The sequence below is a fragment of the Xiphias gladius genome, chromosome 9, assembly GCF_016859285.1.
Source record: "Xiphias gladius isolate SHS-SW01 ecotype Sanya breed wild chromosome 9, ASM1685928v1, whole genome shotgun sequence".
NCBI lineage: Eukaryota > Metazoa > Chordata > Actinopteri > Istiophoriformes > Xiphiidae > Xiphias > Xiphias gladius.
In genome coordinates, this window is record NC_053408.1 from 16311868 (window position 1) to 16333672 (window position 21805).

General features: G+C 40.7%; 1 protein-coding gene across 1 annotated transcript in view; it reads left to right on the forward strand.

Moving 5' to 3' along the window:
* Positions 1-21805, forward strand: part of cpped1 (calcineurin-like phosphoesterase domain containing 1) — a 30789-nt gene that overhangs the window by 6615 nt on the left and 2369 nt on the right. Inside the window, exons 3-5 of the mRNA XM_040134356.1 lie at positions 8466-8638; positions 10115-10246; positions 10441-10573. Of these exons, the coding sequence (XP_039990290.1) occupies positions 8466-8638; positions 10115-10246; positions 10441-10573 (438 nt within the window). The remainder of the gene's footprint in view (positions 1-8465; positions 8639-10114; positions 10247-10440; positions 10574-21805) is intronic.

Sequence of the window (21805 nt, forward strand, 5' to 3'; positions counted from 1 at the left end):
AAGTCCTTTAACCAGGACAGCAATCCAACTTCTTTTTCCACAGTGGCAGCTGGTTTCCCCAGTTCCCCAGACGCTTTCACATTCCATCCAGACAAATTTAGATTTTTAGAATAGAACCTGGTTTGAAAATAGGTGGATAACTCCAGAAATGGCTGGCCAAAGAAACAAAATAATCATTTTGCTGCTCATTTACCACCTTATTTGGAGCTGACATGCTGTTTTTGGCTCATGCTGTGTTCATTTGTGCTCCCCTCTGTCTGTCTGTGTTTCTGTTTTAGTACAGATATGATGATTAATGCTAGCTTGTAAACATAAACCAGCCAATTCCTCTTACAAGGTAAAAGACCTTTTAAAGCTATAGACAATACTCTTGTGTTTCTCAGTAAAAGACTTTGACTGCATAGCTTGATGGACAATAGTGGCAAATGGATGCTTTTATTGAAGTAACTGTAATGAAATGAGTGACTACGGCGTGGTGTGAGTTTTTCTCAATGTCCAGCTGCCTGATTCGATAACTGGGTAAATGAAACAGACTTACAGGACCCACTGCAGAGTTAATGTTCAGCAAAAGGAGCCGCAAGCTGCCAACCAATGCAAACTACCTTTGCATGACAATTAGGAGGCTAGCATGAGGTGCTTGCCTGGCTGGCTGGCCTCAAGGAATGGGCACTGAGAGAGAAAAGAAGTCGGCAGGCGAACCTGTCTATCCCTCCATCTCTGCATGTCTTCTCTCTCAGTGCATCTGTTTACATGTTTGATTGGATCATGATGAAAGTATCACTGAGCCTGATCCTGATTGGAAGATTATGTAAGATATTATGCAGAAGCAGAATATTTTGTTATATTTGGTGCAATATGTGTAGAATGTCCTTGGCCCCTGTTTCTAAAATTTGACTCAAGGCAAACTATTCATATGCAACATGGACTTGGCTTGGCTTAGTCACAGAGCAACTCTTGCCTTCTTCTTCTCTTTTTTTGGGTCATTGTGCCCACCAATTTTAGCTGCACAGGGACAGTCATGAACACTCCCGGAGCGGTGTCTCCCTATCATCCAAGAGTCTTGCTGTAGGCTTCCGAGTATCCTTATCATCTCCATGGCTGCACCATTTAGACCAGAACATAGCGGCCATCCATTTTCCGTCACCCTCCCCGTCTCCCTTTGATCAGTCTCATTTATAGGTCACGGTGAGATCTATTTCAGATGCACAGTGGGACAGTAGATGGTGTGAGCATAGGGTTTAAACTGTAAGGCCTTGGGGACCTTTAAACGCCACGGCATCAGCCCTTGTTACTTTCAGCCCCAGCAGAGCAGGTCTTGTGTGCCATCCTCATTATTTGCCATGTCCGTCACTTGCCTGGCAACTGGGCTGCTGCATCAGTCAGGAGGAGGGAAGAGATATTAGGAGCTGCTCCTTCCGTCTCTCGGCTGACATTTCCCCTTAAACTGTTTATTTACAATACAGAATGAATGGGTGGCAGCCAGGGGATGCTGGCTGTCAACCGGCATTGTCAACACTGCTGCCTGTTGGCGTTGGGAAATTGGCAACTGTATTTCTGTTCCCACGGATTTCACTCTTTATTTCTCCTCTCAGTCGCTCTCACATTCTCTTTTCCATTCTCTCTTTTTCCTCTATCATCTGTCAGTTCTCTTTAGAAAACAGCTGCAGCCTCATACCTTATTTTGACAACCTTCATTTGCAAGTCTGACACTGTACACAAGCACACTCACTTATTCTGCCCTCTGGTGATTCTGTTTGATACATTAGTGTGAATTAAATCTGGTGTCAAGGAATCAAAAGTTCTATTTGTTCTTGTAATTGTTCTGGAACAAACAATGGGATCTTTGTGTTCATCAGTTCTGGGTTTTTTAACTTCAGATCTTGATTTGACGGCATGAAAATTGAAGGCTGACTAGTATGTTGCCATTTGATAAATCCCCATTCTTATCAAAGAATCATTCGTGAAGCAGTGATCAGAAGCACTCTTGCAGCCAATATGGAGAGGAACCCTGATAGACTTCATAATGCATCCCATCACAGTGGTCCACAAGGAACAATCCCATTCCCAAAAACTAAACAGGCCATGCTTCCTAAAAGAAATGCAGCCTAGAATTTGCCATCATGTCATCCAGACCTTTACTGACAGGAGGTCCTTTGATCCCAATTCCCTGTCTCTTCTCCAATCCAAGCTAACCCCCAGGAGACGTTTTCTCATCTCAAGGACTTCTTTTAATCTCGCCGTTCGTTCTCTCCCTATCGCTGCCTCTCCCTCCCTCACTTTCACTCTCTTGTGTCATTCTCTCACTTATTTTCAAAGCTGTCAAATGGAGGGGATAAAGAGTAAGGAGGGGGGCAGCAGCAGAGGTAGGAGGCAGGGGGCTAAGAGCGCGATAGAGAGCTGATTAGAGAAACATGCTGGACTTAACACTCTCCTAATGAACACTACAAAGGATTCAAGCTGTGTCTTTGGGGGTTCATGAAGGATGATACGCATGATACAGCAGGGAGAAGTATTCAAGTATGTGAGCGCATCTGCATGTGTTCAAAACTCACAAAGGTGAAGTAGAGGTTACCTTGGGACTTCCTGTCCCCTCTCTGTAACTGTGGAAACCTGTTTAATTAAAATGGGGATCTCTGTAGGATTCTGAAGCAGAGGAGAGGAGAGTATGAAGGATAGACTGCCTAGGTAAAATTTGTTTTTCCGACAGGTGTAAGCATTTTGGATGGTTTTGGAGGGGGATGGATTAGTGGGGACATTCTGTGTGTGTTTAATGGGTTCATCCAGTAATAGGTTTCATAGGGGGTTAGGACCTGCCAGAAGTGTATAAGTTCAGATATGCCTCTCTGTCACCACTTTCACACATTCATAGAGACCCAGGAGATACACAGTCCAGATGCAGTGTTTCCCATACATTGATTTATTTGTGGCGGCCCCTCCTTGCTCCTCTCTTTTGATCTCTCTCTCTCGCAAACACACTGAAAACAGACATGTCTGTCATAGTCGGATTGGCAATCAGGAGCACCGGGAGAAATCCGGCCGCATCAGTGGGCTGGTGGAGCGTCAAAAATCCATGAAGATTTTACCATCCTTGTGTGTCTCTTTACCAGCCTTCTCTGTGTGTCTGTCATTATTTGGGGTGTGCATGAGAGAGTGCTAGATGCATCTGCCGGGACTGGTCTCAATGGCCAATCATAATATGTGATCAACCCTCACCGACCTGACCCGAGTCAGTGTGGGTTGTTATTTGACAGAACGTGAAGCAGTGGAGCTTTATATATTGTTCAGTTGTTTATCTGTCAAAAAGTACTTGGCAATTACAATATTTGCAATGGAAAACCTTATATATTAAATATATTATTTAATAGGTAATTTAAGAACCCTCCAGGCATCCTTAGGGGGCCAGTATACTGGCATCTGACAATTTCTGAAGGTTTCTGAAACCAACAATCCAACATTCTTGCTCTTGTCAAACAGGGTTTGGCCAGCTTTGAGGAGGTGAGAGTGCTGGAAGTCACTTTTTATGACATCTATGTCATACAGACATGTTATGTCTGTATTACATAGTTATTCTCTACCATAACCCAGCCCTCATCAGATGCCCAAACCACCTCAGCTGACTCTTTTCAGGGTGAAGGAACAACAGTTCTACTAACAACTCCCCTCTGACAGCCACCTAAAAAGCAAATTCATTTTAGCTGCTTGTATCAGTGATCTCATTCCTATGGTTATTACCCTAAGATCATGACCATTGGTGAAGGTAGGTAAATCAAGACCTTTGCCTTCAGGCTCTACTCTCTCTTCACCACCACAGTCCGGTCATGCGGGCTTTGTACTGGTGCTGGATCCGCCTGTTGATCTCATGCTCTTCATTCAATCTTCAGCCCAAAATCCAGTCTTCAAATAAACTCAGCTCAATTTTGTGTGAAGACTTCACTTTTGATGACACGTCAAATTAAATTTATGTAAATAAGGAAGATCAGACTAAGAACACCCATTCCTATCAGCCTCCTGGCAGGAATGGGATTTTTAAAGCTGCCAATACCTTGATGTGAGTATATGACAGCACTAGAGACAAGCACTGCACAAGTTTGTTGACATTGGTCCATTTCTGTTTTGGGAGGGGATACTATCAGATTTGATCTACCTTGGTGGTTATGGCTGCCCAAGTAGAGCCTATGTATGGGAAATGCTGTAGAGTTTTTACAAACTTTACACAGTACGGTGGTATGTTCTGCATCAAACCTTGCAAAACCAGACCATTTCCATATCACTGAGGTAATATGAATACCTTTCTTTGGTATTATTTTGTTGTCTTCAGTGGCTCCATCTGCCATTACTCATGTTGTTGTTGTCCAGCAAAGCTCAGATGTGCAGGTGTCTCCAAGGAAACAGTGACAGGCTATGTTACTGTTGCAACTACAGAGAACTGCTGGCACTGGTGTTTGAGTGACAGCAGGGGAAGCACTAATCTCGATTTTGCGATTTAAGCATTTTCCACATCGTTCAAAAACAAAAACTCAAATTAATTCGATATATCGCCTAGCCTTAGTATACTGTAATGTTACTAGGTTGTGTTTGAGAGGTTGTAGGATAGAGTTAATATGACTTCATCTCATCTACCACCTTGTCATTAATTGTGGGCCAGCTCCACATCGGCATAACCTGTCAGTGCCAGTACTGTACATGCTCGAGTTAGGCACAAATATAGCGGTCCCCACACAATGAAAATATAGTTGTTCAAGTGAGGAAAATGTATACGACAGCAAGACCCCACGCAATGAGGCCTATGTGCCGTGTCGACAGCCAGTCTTTAGAGGAAATTGAGAGAAGTGCTTACAGTGTTGGACAGGCTCAACGAGAACCTGCCAAAGTCTCCTGTCAGGGTTTGAGAAACACAGTGTTGCAATCTCATTAAATGAATAAGGCCTTTCAGTCAGAGCTACAGAGAGAGAAGAGAGCCACATTATTATTATTTATTTTATTTCCGTATACCCCACTCCCTGCATGTATTGCTTATTCCAAAAGAGGAAAGCAGGGTGGGAAAATGTATGCATAAAATTAATTTTTTCATAAAATGTTTCACGATTTCTCATTCTTTCCTGAGCAAAAGGAATCCTGCTTATTTATGAAGTGAACATATCTGCAGCATTTTATTAATTCTTTTCTTATTTTTAATTATTGGGCATGCTTAAAGGGCAAACGGGTTCACATCACAAGTGCGCAGGCTTTCTCTTCAACTACAGCAGGACATGTTCATCTGAATAACCTATGAGCGTTTAACTTGACACTACCTGTTACCTTAATGGGTTTACCACATCCCACTAATCTGCAGCAAGGTGTCTCAAATGCAGATTGATGGTCTACTGTGTGATTGAGTATCGGTTTGAGCCATGTAGTGCTGAGGAATGATTCATGGATATGCCTGTTAGTGGATGGCTGCGGTTAAGAGCAGGCAGCTAGAGGTGTAAGGAAGCAGAAGGCAGGACAGCATCCCTGCCACCATGTGAAACTCCCAGTGCTAATTATTCACATTTAATTATCTAGAGAAAGTTAAGTGTAGCTAGATGCTCTTGACGAGTCCCACCCTGCTTCAATCTTACCTAATTACACACATTCACACTTGGGTGGTGTCAAGCATGAAACATTTTTTCTGTTCTTAGCCACTGAGCAGCACCACTGGAGCAGCTGACAAGGTCTGATGCCTTGCTAAAGGGCACATGGATGGTGTTTAAAAGAAGGGAGAGTGCTTCTCATTCGATTCCCCTTTGAGATTCTCTAAGCATGTTGTACTTGAAGAAACGGACCTTATCAAAATAAAAACAAGAAAAATGCTCCACTTGTGATTAAATTGATACAATCTGTAAAAATCATCTCGTCTGCAACAGCAGGGTTAGTTGAGAACTACCAGATGCTACAATTGCCTTTGCTTTTCAATTGACAACCTTTGCACCCCCTATTCTCCATCCCAGCTTCATTAATGAGCCTGCATTGGTTTGCATATAATTGAGGCAGCAGTCAAATATTGTGATTGTGGAATAATGAGTCCATAATGTTGTTGCCTCAGCTGTCTTTGCCTTCATCAAGATTCTGTTTCGGACTGTTAGCTCACAAGAGAAGAACCTGGATGTTTAGTTTTTTTCAAATATTCACTCTACATCACCTGCTGGAGACCATTGCTTGGACCACTTATGCACTTATTATAATCACTGATAACACTGTATATCAGTGAGTTAGGTATTTTGTTTTATGCATAACTAAATCTTCCTCAAGCAGTGTTTATCCACACTTAAAACTTGAATGACACTCGGTAGAATGCCGAGGCCACATATTGACAAAACTCAATCTCTGCCCTATATCGCAATGTTTAGGAAAGTGATAAACAATTCCTGGATCCACCTCTTTCACCACATCTGCCCCAAAATTTAATAGGTTCTTCCCTGAACCATGCCCAATCCCTCCACCAAGTTCAGTTTAAATCAGTTCAGTACTTTTTGTGTAATCCTGCTGACAAATAAACGAACAAACCAACAAACAACCAGACACATGTGATAACATAACCTCCGTGGCAGAGGTAATGATTTCAGTTGGGCTTTATAGCATCCCATAATTACAAAAGCGAGGAAGTGTCAAATATCAAGTCTAATTGTCAGAACGTTTTTCTGCCACCGCATGAAAAATCCAAAAGCATCATGTGTTTAGGTGCCAGTTTACGACTTTACCTGACATTAGTCAGGTAAAGTGAGAATAAGAGAATTAGTCCCCTACAAAAAAAAAAAGGAAATTAATTTGTAATAATTGTTATGTAATTACAATATCAGTTCATATACATACATTACAATTAGGGCTACAACTAAAGATTATTTTCATGATTGATTATTGATTATTTTCTCGATTAATCATTTGGTCAAAAAAACGTCAGAAAAAAGTGAAAATTGTCCATCATGTCCAAGATTCAGTCTTCAAATATCGTGTTTTTTCCGATCAACATTTCAAAACCAAAAGATGCTAAGTTTATTATTCACAGTAAATATTGACATTTGTAGCCAGAACTGAGGCTGTAAGCTTTGGAGTTTTGGCATTTTGCTTTAAAAAATGATTTTTTTTCTCAATCAACTTATCATTTCAGCTCTAATTACAATATAATTTTCATAAAATTTACGACAAAATGGACCTTCACGACATTTCACCAGCATGCATAAAATACACTTACACTTGCAAATATACATTATTTTATATTGAGACACATTGCAAACTATCGCCCACATATTTCATGCCAGTCATGTGCAATACTTAAAAAGACTGTAGATTGCTAGTGATGATCTATGAACCTTTATAGCTAATGTAATTGTACTTGTTGAAATACTACCTGTTAGACATGAGGATATTAATATACTGTATGCAGTCAGGCATAAGCAGTTACTCTACAAATCTGAATACAAATGCAGTATTAAAAGTGTCACGCAGAATCTGTTTTACATTATAAAATGGCCTTCCTGTCTCCCTTTGCATTTTAGCACATTTTGTGTGTTGTATTGACGATTTGAATACTGTCAGGTTCGCTTAATTATAAAGCCGAGACGGGTGAAAACAACGTTTTACCTTTTTATCTGGATTTGTTTTAAACTCTGCATTCTCTCACACTGTCATGCACAAGATGTTCTGTCAGAAAAGGCTCTTATGTAATGAGTCCTATCCAAACATCCAAAGAAACGTTTGCTCCAAAAGTAGGCCAGTAAAATAATTACTCAGATGAATAAAAAGGAAAAGAAATAGAGTGGAGAAGAGGGAGAGGAGGGAATTACTTGAGAGCCGGGCCGATAGGTTTGTTTGATATACATTCTAAATTATAAATAGATTTGAGTCTCACCCATTCTCTGCCTCTTACCCATACTGGGACTGAATTAATTTGACTCAAAACATTTCCCCTTCGTTTTGCGTGCTTCGGTAGTATGGCGGATTTTTATCACAACAAACAACTGAACACATTGTAAAGATCTCGTAACACAGGTAGCCTCATGTATGTTAGACCGGTGAATCTGACAGGTGCTCCACAGAGCTGTGGCCGGCGCACAGCTCAGCGGAGAAAGGTTGGGTTTGCTGTGCCGACCGGGGAGGGTTCCACCAGAACACTACTCATCATGTCAGTAACCATGGTGATAAGAAGTCGAGCTGTACAGAGGAGCGATCATTCTCTGAGCTGTCATCATTATCATCTAAATAATCCCCCTTCCCTTAGGCAACTCTTACCTGTACACCCCTCACACTCTCAAACTGACACTTTTCATCAACATTCATACGCACTTCTCTCTCTTTCCGTCTCACTCTTATGTTGTCCAAGTTAGATGTTATTGTTATCGAGCACGTGCTCTTTCAAGTCAATATTGTTTTGTTTTTCTATGTGGATTGTAACCACTACCTCATTTGTCCCAAGGACAGAAGCTGAGTTCCCCTTTCCCCCCCCCCAGATACGCTGTTCAGAGAAGGTCAGGAGAGAGACCTGAAGGCAGCCTTGAAGGGAACAGATCCCTCCATTCCACTGGTGTTTGTCAGTGGGAACCATGACCTGGGCAACACTCCCACCCCCAGTACAGTGGAGCAATACTGCAGTGCATGGGGGGATGATTATTTCAGCTTCTGGGTAAGCAGACACCTAAGACATTTAGTAGTAGTAGTAGTAGTATTACTAGTAGTAGTAGTAGCGGCAGCAGCAGTAGTAGTAGTAGTAGTAGCCGTAGCAATAGTAGTAATAGTAGCAGTAGCAGTAGCAGCAGTAGTAGTAGTAGTATTAGTAGTAGTAATAGAACATTTTGGTTCTGTTTTGCACTGTGCATACCATGTACAGCATACATTATTTATATTTAAAGGAGTAATCCAACTAACTGGTAGCACTCATTTTTAAATTCCATACCTCTAGTTTGTAATGCAGGCTTTCTGTAATGAATTTGAAGTCTGCGGTAACCCAGATCACATCACTGTGACCTCATCAGGGTTTTTTTTTTTTTTTTTTCAGACTGTACACTTCAGACAGCTTCCTTCAGAGCCATAGTGCATTATAAAACAGTTTTTACAGGCAGAGTAGGACTATTCATGACCAGTTAATGATCTTGCATGTGTAAAATCAGTGGAGTGCCCTTTTGAGGCTCAAAACAAAAACCATAAATGAATAATGATATCTTAATAAAACATCAAACTACTGACTACAAAATAAAACATAAATGAGAATTAAATGTGGTGCAGAGCAACAGCTACAACAATACGGCAAAACGTACACAAAATAGCACTGATAAACCGAAAAATGTTCTACCTAGACCGCAGGCTTCTTCTGGCCTTGTGTGAAGAGAGGTCAAAGATCAGAGCACACCACCCAGATGAGTTCATATTCAGTGGCCATAAGCGACAGTATGTTCAAACGTCAATGTTGTGGTTGTTTTTTCAAATTAGCATTGTGTTTAGTAGCTAGTTTTGATGGAGACTCACTCTGTCTGTCAGGCTCAATCGAACATCTGAAGTGCATCAGTTCATCAGAGAGACGTGTCTTAATCAGAGGGATGTCAGTGTTCACTCTGTCAGTTATAACGCTGTGTCATTCTGTCTCCAGCTTGCATTTGTAACTTCTTTTTCTTTTTTAAGTTTACAATTTCTTGACCCACTGGTTGTGTGTTTTTTCATGTTGCAATCATAGTTGACACGTCACAGGAATTTCTTTCAGTATTTACATGTAGGCCTACTCCCATGTATTCAGAGTCCCTTTATATATTTATGCCCACTTTAAAAAAAATTTAAGGCCTCGAGCCCCCTTCAACTCCTGGGCCCTGTTCACTTCTGCTCATGCAATTATCCGTGTATAACTGAGTAGAATTTTTAAAATAGGATGATTATTCGTTGATCTTCTGCGGAGAAATTGGGTTTTTGGAGCAGTAAAGATTATAGGAATTAATCCAGGAAAAGAAAAAAAATAATTATAGGAATAGAAATGTCTAGGTAGAAAAGGCACTATAAAAATAACCCTTTCTTAGAACTATACACATTGTTGTTATAGCTTAAAAAATGAATGAGGTGCAGGTCACTAACAAATACCAAATTTCTCTGTCTTTTCTCTTTCCTGTGGTCTCAGGTGGGTGGAGTCCTCTGCCTGGTTCTGAACTCCCAGTTGTTCTACGACGCCTCGGCCTGCCCTCAGCTGAAGGAGGCTCAGGAGACGTGGCTGGAGGAGCAGCTGAGCAGAGCCTCCTCCTCCTCTTCGACGGTAGGATGGTGTCCACGACATGATTGAATTCTCATTTGATTTATGAAGACTTTCAGCTAGATAATGTCTTCTTTTGCTGTGTCTGGACGTTGTGGTTTAGATAATTGCTGCCGTCTGCAGCCATATGACACAACAATTGAATTTTGTCTTTGGAGTTTGGGGATCCCTCATCCCTCACGTCTGTCTCTTTTCAGGAACACAAACCCAAACACATCTTGGTGTTCCAGCACATTCCTCTGTACCTTAAGAGCCCTGATGAGGAGGATGACTACTTCAACCTGCAGAGGGTAGTGAGACAAAACCTGCTGGACAGGTTCAAGAAGGCAGGTAAGAAAACACCGAGCCTTTATACGGGGCCACATGGCTCCAACGGATCCTTGATATCCTTGAAAGTTTGTGAATTTCAGAAAAAAAATCAGGACATTGAAAGTTGTTGAAAATAGATATAAAGAGACATGGGTAATAGAAAGTGCTTGAATTTATGTATTCTGTGCAAAAATTTAATTGTACGTTCTTTTGATATTTTTTTTATTAGTAAATAGGCTACATGCCGCTGTCTTTATGCGTGCAAGAGCCTACATAGTCTGCAAAGTGTGTAAAGCCTGCTAGTTCTCATTATAAAAATTCTTAATGTTGTAACTTGTAATTAACTTGATCCGGGTCTCAAACTATGCCATGTTGGGTCCTCGAATTTGAGGGAATTTGGAAAGTCCTTGAAAAGTCCCTGAATTACTTGATGTTTATGGGGGTGGAGCCAGCTTACTGTGACTGAGGAGGTTTGTGTCCAGTATTTTTCTCAAGGACACTTCAACATGACACATTTTTTGTCTCTCTTTTTGTCTCTTTTGTCTCTTCCAAGGACTTGGAGTCCAGTTTTGTTTTTATTTACTTACAATTAGAAGTCACTGAAGAGATAAATCAGTTATATTGTTTTAAAAGTCAAACAGCTGCCTCATCCAGAACCCTGAAATATCAGCAGTATTTTCCGTGATTATGGATTTAAGCCACTACGAAGGGGTCTTAAATTTCTTGTCTATATAATTCTTCGTTAATATTCTTGTTAAACCTGTTTATTTCTAGCATATCTAACTGAAGCACAGTTAAGATCCTAGCCCAGAGGATTAATATGCCATTAGCCAAAAGCACAGGAGGAGCTTCTGGCACACACACAGCACACAAACAGCACAGGCGTAATTGAATTAATTAATGCATTGACTTCCTATAAGAAGAATAATTCCATCATCAAAATCCACTGTTGTTGGCTGTAAGTTTGATACAAGGGTGCCGGGCAGGGAAACTTTCCCAAGGACAATATGTCTGTAACTACGCATTAGCTAAACGCATACACACCCATTCAAACATGTACACACCAATCTATCCAGCCATTTCTTCACAACTGATTGACGGAACCTCTCATGCCGACTCATGCCATGCTTCTCAATCATGCATCAAGGTGACTGGCGGGGGATGGTATTAATTTCATTATCCAGCCATTATTCCAGCATGTTATTAACCATGTTGGCCCGTTTTGGTCTGATGACCCTTCTTTCTGTCATAATGAATTGCTCCTCTAAGGCAACACTGGTTAAAGATTTAAAGGGCATTCCGTACAGGCTTTTTGTATGGAGGAACGGAGGGTGTAACTGTATGTGCAGAACATGCTATGTGCACGTGTCCGTTTTCATCCGCGCTCGCACATGTTTTGCCCGCAATTATAAATTCAGAGTGAACACAGGGCATGTACTGTACGAACTATATACATACTTACATGCACATATTTTTAATAATTGATGACAGACTTGCTGCCGCTCACTGTAAAGCTGCATACACTACATGATTTTCTCATGTTTGTATGCATATACATGTAGGTTTATGTGTGTGTGTACAATATATGGTACTTCCTATTAGAGCAGGAGAAAGGATGTGATTTCTGTGATTTTTCTACAAGCAGCCACGTTTTCCTCATCATGTTCATTTACCCTCTCTGTCCAGTCCAATCCCATACCTAACACTCGGTACAGGGTTACAGTGAACTTATCCTTAATCCTTGGCATGTTTATGAATATAATTAGTCATTCAGATCATAGGAGCTCTAGAAGCAGTAAGAAAAAGCCCACGTTCCATATGAAAATTACAAAAAAGCTAGGAAATACAGCACAGCTTTGTCACTGTTAGTGGCTCTTGATAAATCAGCTAAATGTATTAAATCTAAAACTGAAATCCAATGACTTGACAAAAATCATCACTCGCGTAAAAAGAATCAAACCATTTATTGTTGAATAATAAAAAGGCTTTGTCACATAGTTCTTTCTGCTCTCCTCCGATCCCGGTTTCTCTTTCATGCTCCCTTTGCTCTCTCCTTCATCTCCTACTAGGAGTGTCGTGGTAATGACTGATGCTGTAACATCTGTACTCTGAATCTACTGGAGTCTGTCCTGGAGGCATGCTTGTAAAAAAAAAAAAAAAAAAAAAAAAAACAGACTGTGATCATCTCTGTACTCTGTACTGTCAGCTTGTGATAGAGCTGCGAAATTCGTACCAGATACATTGTAATGATCAGGGTCACTGCCAGGGCAGGAAATGACACAGTGACTGGAAAGACAATATTGTTTGAATATACTCTTGTAAATTAGCCGTAAACTGTGGTATTTAGGGACAGAGAATATACCGTAAGTCATTGATTTGTTTAAAAATACTCCGAAAACAGTTTTGGATTTTTAGCCATGCTAGCGGCGTGGCTCTATGGAGGGAAATGCGAGTTGGTCGGTTTCGGCCCAACAATTTGCTTCAGTCTTGAAGTTTGATATTTCGTTTTTTAGGGAAATATCAACAAAAATTGGATTAATTGCTGTACTATTCAGTACAGATATTCATTTGGCCCAGAAAATGAATCCTAATGACTGCAGTGATACCCTGATTTTTCATCCAGCTGCAACAATAGGTCATAGTTTTTACTTCTCCAGTAAAATATCATTGGATTAGCACAAAATTTGTTACAGACATTTATGTTTCCCAGATGATGTTCCTAATGACTTTGGCTTTGCCCTGGCAAACCGCCATGGTATTTTGTGCTGACATTCAGTAACTGATCCCTTTATGACTTGCGCCATCATCGGGTCAAAGTTTAATTTGTCCCATAATTTCGTTACTCAACAAATACATGCAAAACTAAAGACAGTCCCATTATCTTCAGCTGTACTTTGTGTTTACTGCTAATTAGCAAATATTAGCATGATAACATGCTAAACTAAGATAGTGAACATGGTAAACACATACCTGCACCTACACCATTACATTAGCATGTTAACATTGTCAAATTGAGCATGTTAGCATGCTACCATTAGCATTTAGCTCAAAGCACTGTAGTACCTGAGTACAGCCTCACATAGTTACAAGCATGGCTGTGGACTCTAAATATTGTTGTTTAATATTTGTGGTTTTTAAGGATTTGAGAGACAAGCTTATGAAATTATTTGGGAATTTTAATATTTAAAGATAATATATTTTTCACAAAAATGGCTAACACTCCACTTTTTCACATTTTAATGTAGACAGTCTACACTGATACATAATCAACTACACCCACCCACGTCATACAAAGAAGATAAATTATTACCAGGTATGTGTATGAACTTCACATAAAACAAAGTTTCATGAAACAAATATTTACTTGTCTTTCTTTTTATGTTAGCCGCAAAATGAAGGACTCTATGAACTTGCATGAAGGAGGAGTTCCCTACAGGGCAAGCAAGCGCCTGGTGAAAATATACCAACAGAGAGACTACAGGCCTTTTAGAAGAGAAAACAATCAAAACAAGTGAGGAATTGCAGAAAACTAGGATACGTTATTTACTGCATATTGAAGAAGAAAGGGAAAGTGTTTGTGTTGTTTGTCTTCCCGTCTGCACGATGAGGGGCTGTATTTCCTCTCAACCATGGTAAATTATGTCTCTTCTGGACAAACATTGGCCATGGTAATTTTCTCTTCTCTTTGCGTTGCTTTATTCATATGTCATTTCCCTCTGCTGTCGGTCTGTCCTCACCGCTGCACCGTGTGATCCTTTATCCTCCAGATGCGTTCTTGTACTCTGGTGATCATCACTGTCATTACAGTAAAGGGCAGTATCATTAACCTCACACAAACAGTTCTGTATCCAGTCTTATTCTCAGAAAGATCCATGTCCACACAGGAACAGTTAAGCATTGACACAGATAAAGCATGAATTTCATTTTTCTACTGAGATTTTCAGTTTAAGTAAGCAGCTCACAAGGATAAGTCTCGGTCACGTTGGTGCAGCTAGCTCTCATATAATTTGGCCTTGAAGACAAATGCAGCTATACCAGCAGCTGAAGGATCACACATTTTATGGTGTAAAAAGTATTGATCTTCAAGATCCTTTATTCGAACACTTGATAATGCTTTAACAGTGTTTCTTTGTACCAATAACACATAGATGTTGTTTAAAAAAAAACTCTTCAAGTTTATTTGTCTTTGTTGGCTGCCCTAAAGTTCTTACTTGAGGAAAGCGAAACAGGAGTCTGGCAAGAACAAAGAGGTAAAATTGGACAACTTTCCTCATTCTTTGTCTAGTAATTCAAATTCTACAGAAAGCGGCCATGTAATGGGATAGCTGGATGTAACAGAAATTTTTCTTTGGCATCAAATCAGTCTTCATGCTATAAGTACGTATACACTTCTATGTGTAACTGAGTTCTCCAACCACTCCAGAGATGTCTTTTTGTGGTGTCAGTTAACTTGCAGCAGCTGGGGATTTGGCTCAGCATTGGTGTGGTTGTTATTGCTGCTGCTGGGCTCCTGCAGCCCCCCACCACTCCACTGACATATGATGGAAATAGAGAATATAGGCCCCTGCAGACAAAAAAATACATTTTAATTGATTTTTTTTTTCTCCCTGAGGTATTTTTCATTCTACTCCCTACTTCGGGAGATGTTCGAGTAATTGTGTGTGCACGACTGTTTATTTTGTACATGTTTTGTGTGTGTATGCATTTTGCATATAAATTGCTATGCAATGGTGCATTTTGTATGCATGATGTATTCTACAGTAAATATCTATATGTTATCTCAGCGACACAGCTGCACATGGGAAAGGTGTGACACCAATTAGTCTTCCTCTGGCTCATCAGAGCGAGCAGTTCCACCCTCGGAACTGTTGAGTGCAGTCCAGCTCATATTAATGATCCACTGTCTCTGTGTGATGACACCCTCATGGGCAAGTCAAGTATTACACAGTCCCTTTTTTAATTTCATAAGCAATTACTACGGTTTGTGATTTGACAGTGATTTGGTTGATATTAAATCTTGCCTTTAATTGTGCACTTGCTCTCTGTGTTTAATATCTTTTGAGTGTAAACCAAATACCTGATTGGAAAAGGACATGTTTCCAATATACAAGTAAGTCTGGTCTGACAACCAGAAAACTAGATAACAACTTCTTTACGGTATCTACTATTTGGTAGGAGACTTTTCAATCAGTACAGTGTGGTCAGTTTGTTGGTAACAATCACACAAATCCCTAAACACCCAGGAGGAAGTTCTTTACTCTTATTATGGGTACTCTAGCGCTGCCTCGTCACTGTCATACCTGTAATCATAGTAAATAATGCTCTCTTGGCCTTTATTGCCCCTACCTATGCCAATTTGTATGAATGCACCTAAGCCCGCAGTTAGTTACTGTGAGCGAAGGAGGAAAGACAATAATTGTAGGTGGCTTGCTAGTTGAAGATGTTGAATTTAGAGAGAACGGGTTTTGCACGCATTCTGAGGCTCTTCAGAGAAGATTGAATTCCCATGGCTAGGGACCGGTGTGTCTTTTCCAAGAGGCTAGTGGAGTAGCGGAAATCCCAGCAGTGCTCTCAGCCTCTCCCACTCCTCATAGATGGAGTACTGTAATTAGATTTCTTTGCACCCCTCCTCCTCCTCCAAGGTTTATAGCCTACATTCAGGATACCTTCAGCACACATACAAACGAGGATGAACGAACACGTGCACAGATAGACAGACAGATACACCCTTCCCCGCTGTTTTTCTTTTCACCTTCAAACCCTGTTTATGTAGAGACAAAAAATAAAAAATAAGAGTGCAGCTGTGAAATTCAATGGAATTCCCAACATCGCTAGCGGCTGTAGAGTTGTACATACAGTAGCTAATTAGAGGCAAAGATAAGCCGTATGCTGCTCCACATAGTTTCTCCATCTTTCCCTCTCTGTCTCTCACTCTTTCTCGCTCTCTTGCTGCCGGTTGTCTTTATCAGCAACGATCCTACTCTGTTCAAAAGCGAGGACACATTTATCACCCACTGGGGATTTGATAAGAGGCCATGGTTAAGCCTTTAACCCCATTGTTTTAATGATGAGGCTGAATAATGCTTTTGCTTTTTCTGTATCTTGCTCTCTTATTCTGTCTTTCTCTAACTCTCTCTTTCTACTGCAACCAAAGGTGGGGGTTGGTGGGGACGAGATACCGGGCATTCAGACTGAAAACAGGGGCTGCTTTGGTGGGGATATCTTGTTTCATATACCGGTGAGATGATGAAACGCGATCCAGGAAGGCCAGTTTGAGTAGTACGTTAAATGGTAGAATGTTACAAAGGATTCTAACAGTAACAGCACTTGCATGTATTTGATTGGCTATTGAAGCATCTTACCAGATGACGTCCACTGTGTCAAATCAGCAGCTTCTTTGAATGAGTGAATGAAGGCTTGCACTGATCCATCATCTCTTCATGCTTGAAATAATCGTTAAATTGGACAATATCCATGACGTAATCCTCAACACTTCCTCCTCATTTACCGTTTTATTGATTTAGCTGTTGATGAAAGTCTTGCCCTTTTTTCATCTTGATTCCAAAGTTAGTTCCCCTTCTTGTATTATTAGGGTCTCAATACCTGGGATTGTTGGTCTGGTCAGATACCTAATCTTATTAACTTATTTTTAGATCAGATAGCTGCTGATTTCTCCAATTTTTGCTCATTTCAGACATAGGGATCAAAGCTTGGTGAAATCAGGATGATTAGGTGCCACGTTGGGTAAACTATGGCCAAAATGCATGTATGCTCATAGCGGGATAGATGACATGCTCACTACTTTCATTTCCCAGCTGCCTTTGTGATTGTGGTTGTGTGTGTGTGTGTGTGTGTGTGTGTGTGTGTGTGTGTGTGTGTGTGTGTGTGTGTGTGTGTGTGTGTGTGTGTGTGTGTGTGTGTGTGTGTGTGTGTGTGTGTGTGTGTGTGTGTGTGTGTGTGTGTGTGTGTGTGTGTGTATAACTGGAGGACACAGAAAGGGGATGCTGCTCAGTGACTGCTGGCTGAGAGTGATTTATGGGGAGCTGGGGCTGCAACATGCCTCACCACGCTACATCATTTTGTATCCCTCTGTCATGCAAATTATCAACAGCCACCATTTCATGGTGAATTATTTCACAGACCTGCACTTTAATGACAACCGCCCTTCAATTCAAGCGCACATGTTGCATGTTCACTCCTACGCAGCCCACAGATGTGCAGATGACAGCTCTGTTCAGAACTACATTAGGAGTTTGTGTCAAAGGCAAAGAAGGAGAAAAGATGGAAACGGTCTGAGGGAAAATGGCGTCTCCTAGAGGTAATCGCCAACAAGAGGAGGTTTAGTGGCAAGATAGGACCTTAGCTTGCAATTAGCAAATCCAATCTTGCAGCCAGGAAATCGTGACCAAGAGATGAAAGGGAGATGATGGAGAGTGGGAAGAGAAAGAAGGGGAGGGCAGATTGAAGGCAATGGCGCACACATCAAACATGATTAGATGTGGACGGACGTTTCTTCACTTCTTTTATTCCTTTATTTTGCGGACTACATCAGCATAGACTATTAGCATTTAAATAGTAAAAGGTATTTCAAACACATCAACCAATTAAGGCGAACATGGCGCAGATGATTTCAGCATATAAAAATTATATTACACACAAAATACAGGCATAATTGGAAGGGACTCCCCTCTCATTTCTGTGCGTTTTTCTGCAACCCCTGACCAGAATTCAATTTGACTCTGGGTAATTTCCCTCCGTTTGCATTCAGTATGTTTTCATCACTCTGACTGCTTACGCTGGGTATTTTCTGAGTGCTCTAGCACTCCTTCCTCCCTCCCTCCTTCCTTTCCACCCTCCCCACCTCTGTCTGTCAAAGCAAAGGCCAGTCCCCAGATGGGAGTCTGTATCACAAAGAAAAGCACAAAAGAACCAGCACTGTTTCAAGTCTGACAGGTAAATGGGATTTCCACAGAGACCGAGACAAGACGTGGAATTATCAGCGTAGAGAGTGCATGTTTTCGCAAGGGCACCCACTCAGCAAGAAAAGGAAAGGGGAAGAATGCAGCAAAGCATGGAGAAGAGATAAAAACGGGGCAAAATCGTACTTAACAACCCTTTACTGAATACGATACTGCTATTTTACACACTCTGAACGCGTACCGTGCCCCCCATCTGTATAAAGCTCGGTGGGTAAAGCAAGACACTCACTCTTTACACAGTTACATGTTCCATTCTCTATATGGCTGAGTTGGTTTAGAATGGTATTGTCAGTGGAATTAGCCGAATTTAATTCTTGATGTAGCTCAGTGACTAGAGCTATGGCACACAGTTAGGAGTTTACGTACCACCAGGCCACCCATGCTGATTTTACCATGAGGGACTTTGGATAACAATGTACAGAAGGTGATCCTTGCTGCTTTGGTTGGAGTGAAGGGAAATAATTTGTGTATCGTATTTCGTCATTGTCAAATCAAGTCCATTTTCCCGGAAGGCTGCCAGCATTGCGGTCGTGTATCTGCACTTCACGTGATCCACCAGTGGAGCGCAAAACTAAACAATTCTATGCTTCTGTTTCTGTCTGAATCAAAATTAGTGCAACCCAGACTCTCACCCAATTGTCGCTCTCATTGCATAGGGGGGCATTTACATAAAGTTGAGCATTTTCTTAAATTAAAAATGCTGCAAAAGGTCTTTGAAGTAATGCTTGGGTATTTTGGGGTTTTAATTTGTCTTTTTGCTTATTTTGTTTATTTTTTAGTTCCACGTAGGCGATCTCAGCCTCTAGCCCTCATTTTGAAAGAAGGCCTTCCCCATTTATTTTCTGGCAGACAATTTCAGAGGTCAGCTTCATCTTCTAACTGCACTGCAAAGGGGACAGCTTTTATCAGCTTCTTTTTTCTATTTTTTTTCAGTTTATCTTTCATTCATACAATCTTTTGGAAATTTGAAAAAAGGCATCTTTTCTCTCAGAGTGTTTTTTAGCCAACAAAGACCCAGGTGTAGTGGTTTGAGTCTGCGTAATGATGCCCCTCTGGAAGGGACGTGCTCAAATTAATTCAGGTCAGGGTGTTATCGCTGGGCCTGTGCAAAATTGTTTCTATGAAATCGGTTTTGCTCCATAAGAGCCAGTGGGACAAACCAGCGGAGCGGGACAATTCATTTCCACGACATAAAAATTGTCTGTTGGTTCCGTCCACTTCAATCCTCAGCTATACTTAAGACCTTGAAAGAAAGCCTGTAGTGTGTAATGACGACCTAACAGAGATCCCAAGCCTGACAGACATTAGAGAAGTCAGCCAAGCGCAACTCTCTCATGACCTCTGTGCCTCAGAGGAGAAAACTAGAGGATGAATCTCTCATAGAATGGGGTATGAATCTGTTATTCTGGTATTTGAATAGTAATATTGAAAAAAGGGGCATTCAGATTTGCTGAGAGATGTTCACACATAGAATACCAGCAGAGTGCAGATCTGTGTGCATACAAATAACCAGATATCACCACTTACACATAATTTTATACTATACTTGTTGTAAATGCTAGTTACTTATACTTAATCTTCAAGGAGACTTATTGGGATTGTTATTTGTTTATAATGTGTAAAGGTATGAATTATTAATTTGGTACCCATTTTATTAAAGGACTAGTTTGACACTTCTAATTCACTTCAAATTCTTTTACTTGCGTTCTTGGTGAGAGTTATATGAGAAGATTGATACCACTCTCATGTCTGTATGGTGAGTTTGAAGCTACAGTCAGCAGCCACTTAGCTTAGCTTGGCAGGAAGACTGGAAAAGGTGGAAACGGCTAGCCTGGCTCTGTCCAATGGTAACGAAATTCGCCTACCAGCACCTCAAGAGCTCACTGATTAATACATTAGATCTCGTTTGTTTAACCCATACAAAAACAGAAGTGCAAATTGTAAATCTGTGGTTTTACCAGGGTTGTGTGCCGGTTGCCTTTTGCTAAGCTAAGCTATTCAACTGCTGGCTCAAACTCTCAGCAAGAAATCACATCAGCCTGTTTGCCAAAATCTAGAACTATTCCCATTCCCAAGTATAGCTATTAAAGGTATTAAAGTTAATCAATTAGTCGGTCAACACAAAATGAATGGGCAAATATTTTGATAGTTGATGAATCAATTTGAGTCTTTTTATAAGAAAAAATACCCAAATTCTCTGGTGTCAGCTTTGCCAATGTGAAGATTTTCTGCATTTTTTTCAGTTTTATATCACTGAGTTTAAGACTGTTCTTTGGGCAAAACAAGACATTTGATGACATCGCCATGGACATTTTTCACTATTTTCTGATGTAATATATACTAAATGATTTATCAATTAATTAAGAAAATAAATGACAGGTTAATCGATAAATAACATAATTGCTTATTGCAGCCCTATTCCCAACTTTTGTCGTGTCTAGCAGCGCCTCCTACTGTAGGTGTTGTAAAAACACTGGGTCGAAGGGCCTTTTGTGAATTATTCCTTAATTTTTAAGCTATGACCAACAAACATACAGCACAACTCCACTACATGGATGCATCGCAAATGTTTCCCATACATATGGGGGAAGATCACTGCTGCTGTGACGGCATCGTGCAGTGTGTGTGTGGGATGTGGATCACCCGAGACGTGGCGACAGAACTCAGACACGCTGACACATGTATACATTTGCACACTTACACAATCCCACACACGTTTTATTTGGCGATATGATTAATCATGGCATCTTTGGGAGTTATAGAGGAGGTTCAGAAAAACCATTTCAGTTTCAAAAAGATTTTTTTATTCTCCTGGTGGTTCATTCATCATCATTATTACAGGATCAATACTTGTCTGTCGCTTCTTCACTATTGGTCTTCTAGCATCTTCCTCCCACTTCCTCATGTCTCTAGGATGACAAAGAAGTCACAACCCTCTTGTGGATACTGTAACAAATCCAACATTTCCACAATCAGCGTCGTTAACTGAGTCATCAGGTGATCCCATCAAACATTTTCCTTAGCTCACACTTCTGTTGCTGTTTCGCTTTGTTTCATTCACAGGATGTGGGTAATTATAGATGAGCGGTGTAATTCCTCGAAGGACGGATAATAAACTACTTAGGTGTCTCTCAGCACTGAAGAACTACACCACAGAATACTTATATGCACCTATATACACAGACATACAGAGTAATGAGTACATGCCTTTGGCCTAGAGGCATAAAAGGGAATTTGTGGCCTTTTGGCCCCCATCTACAAACACCAAGGATGC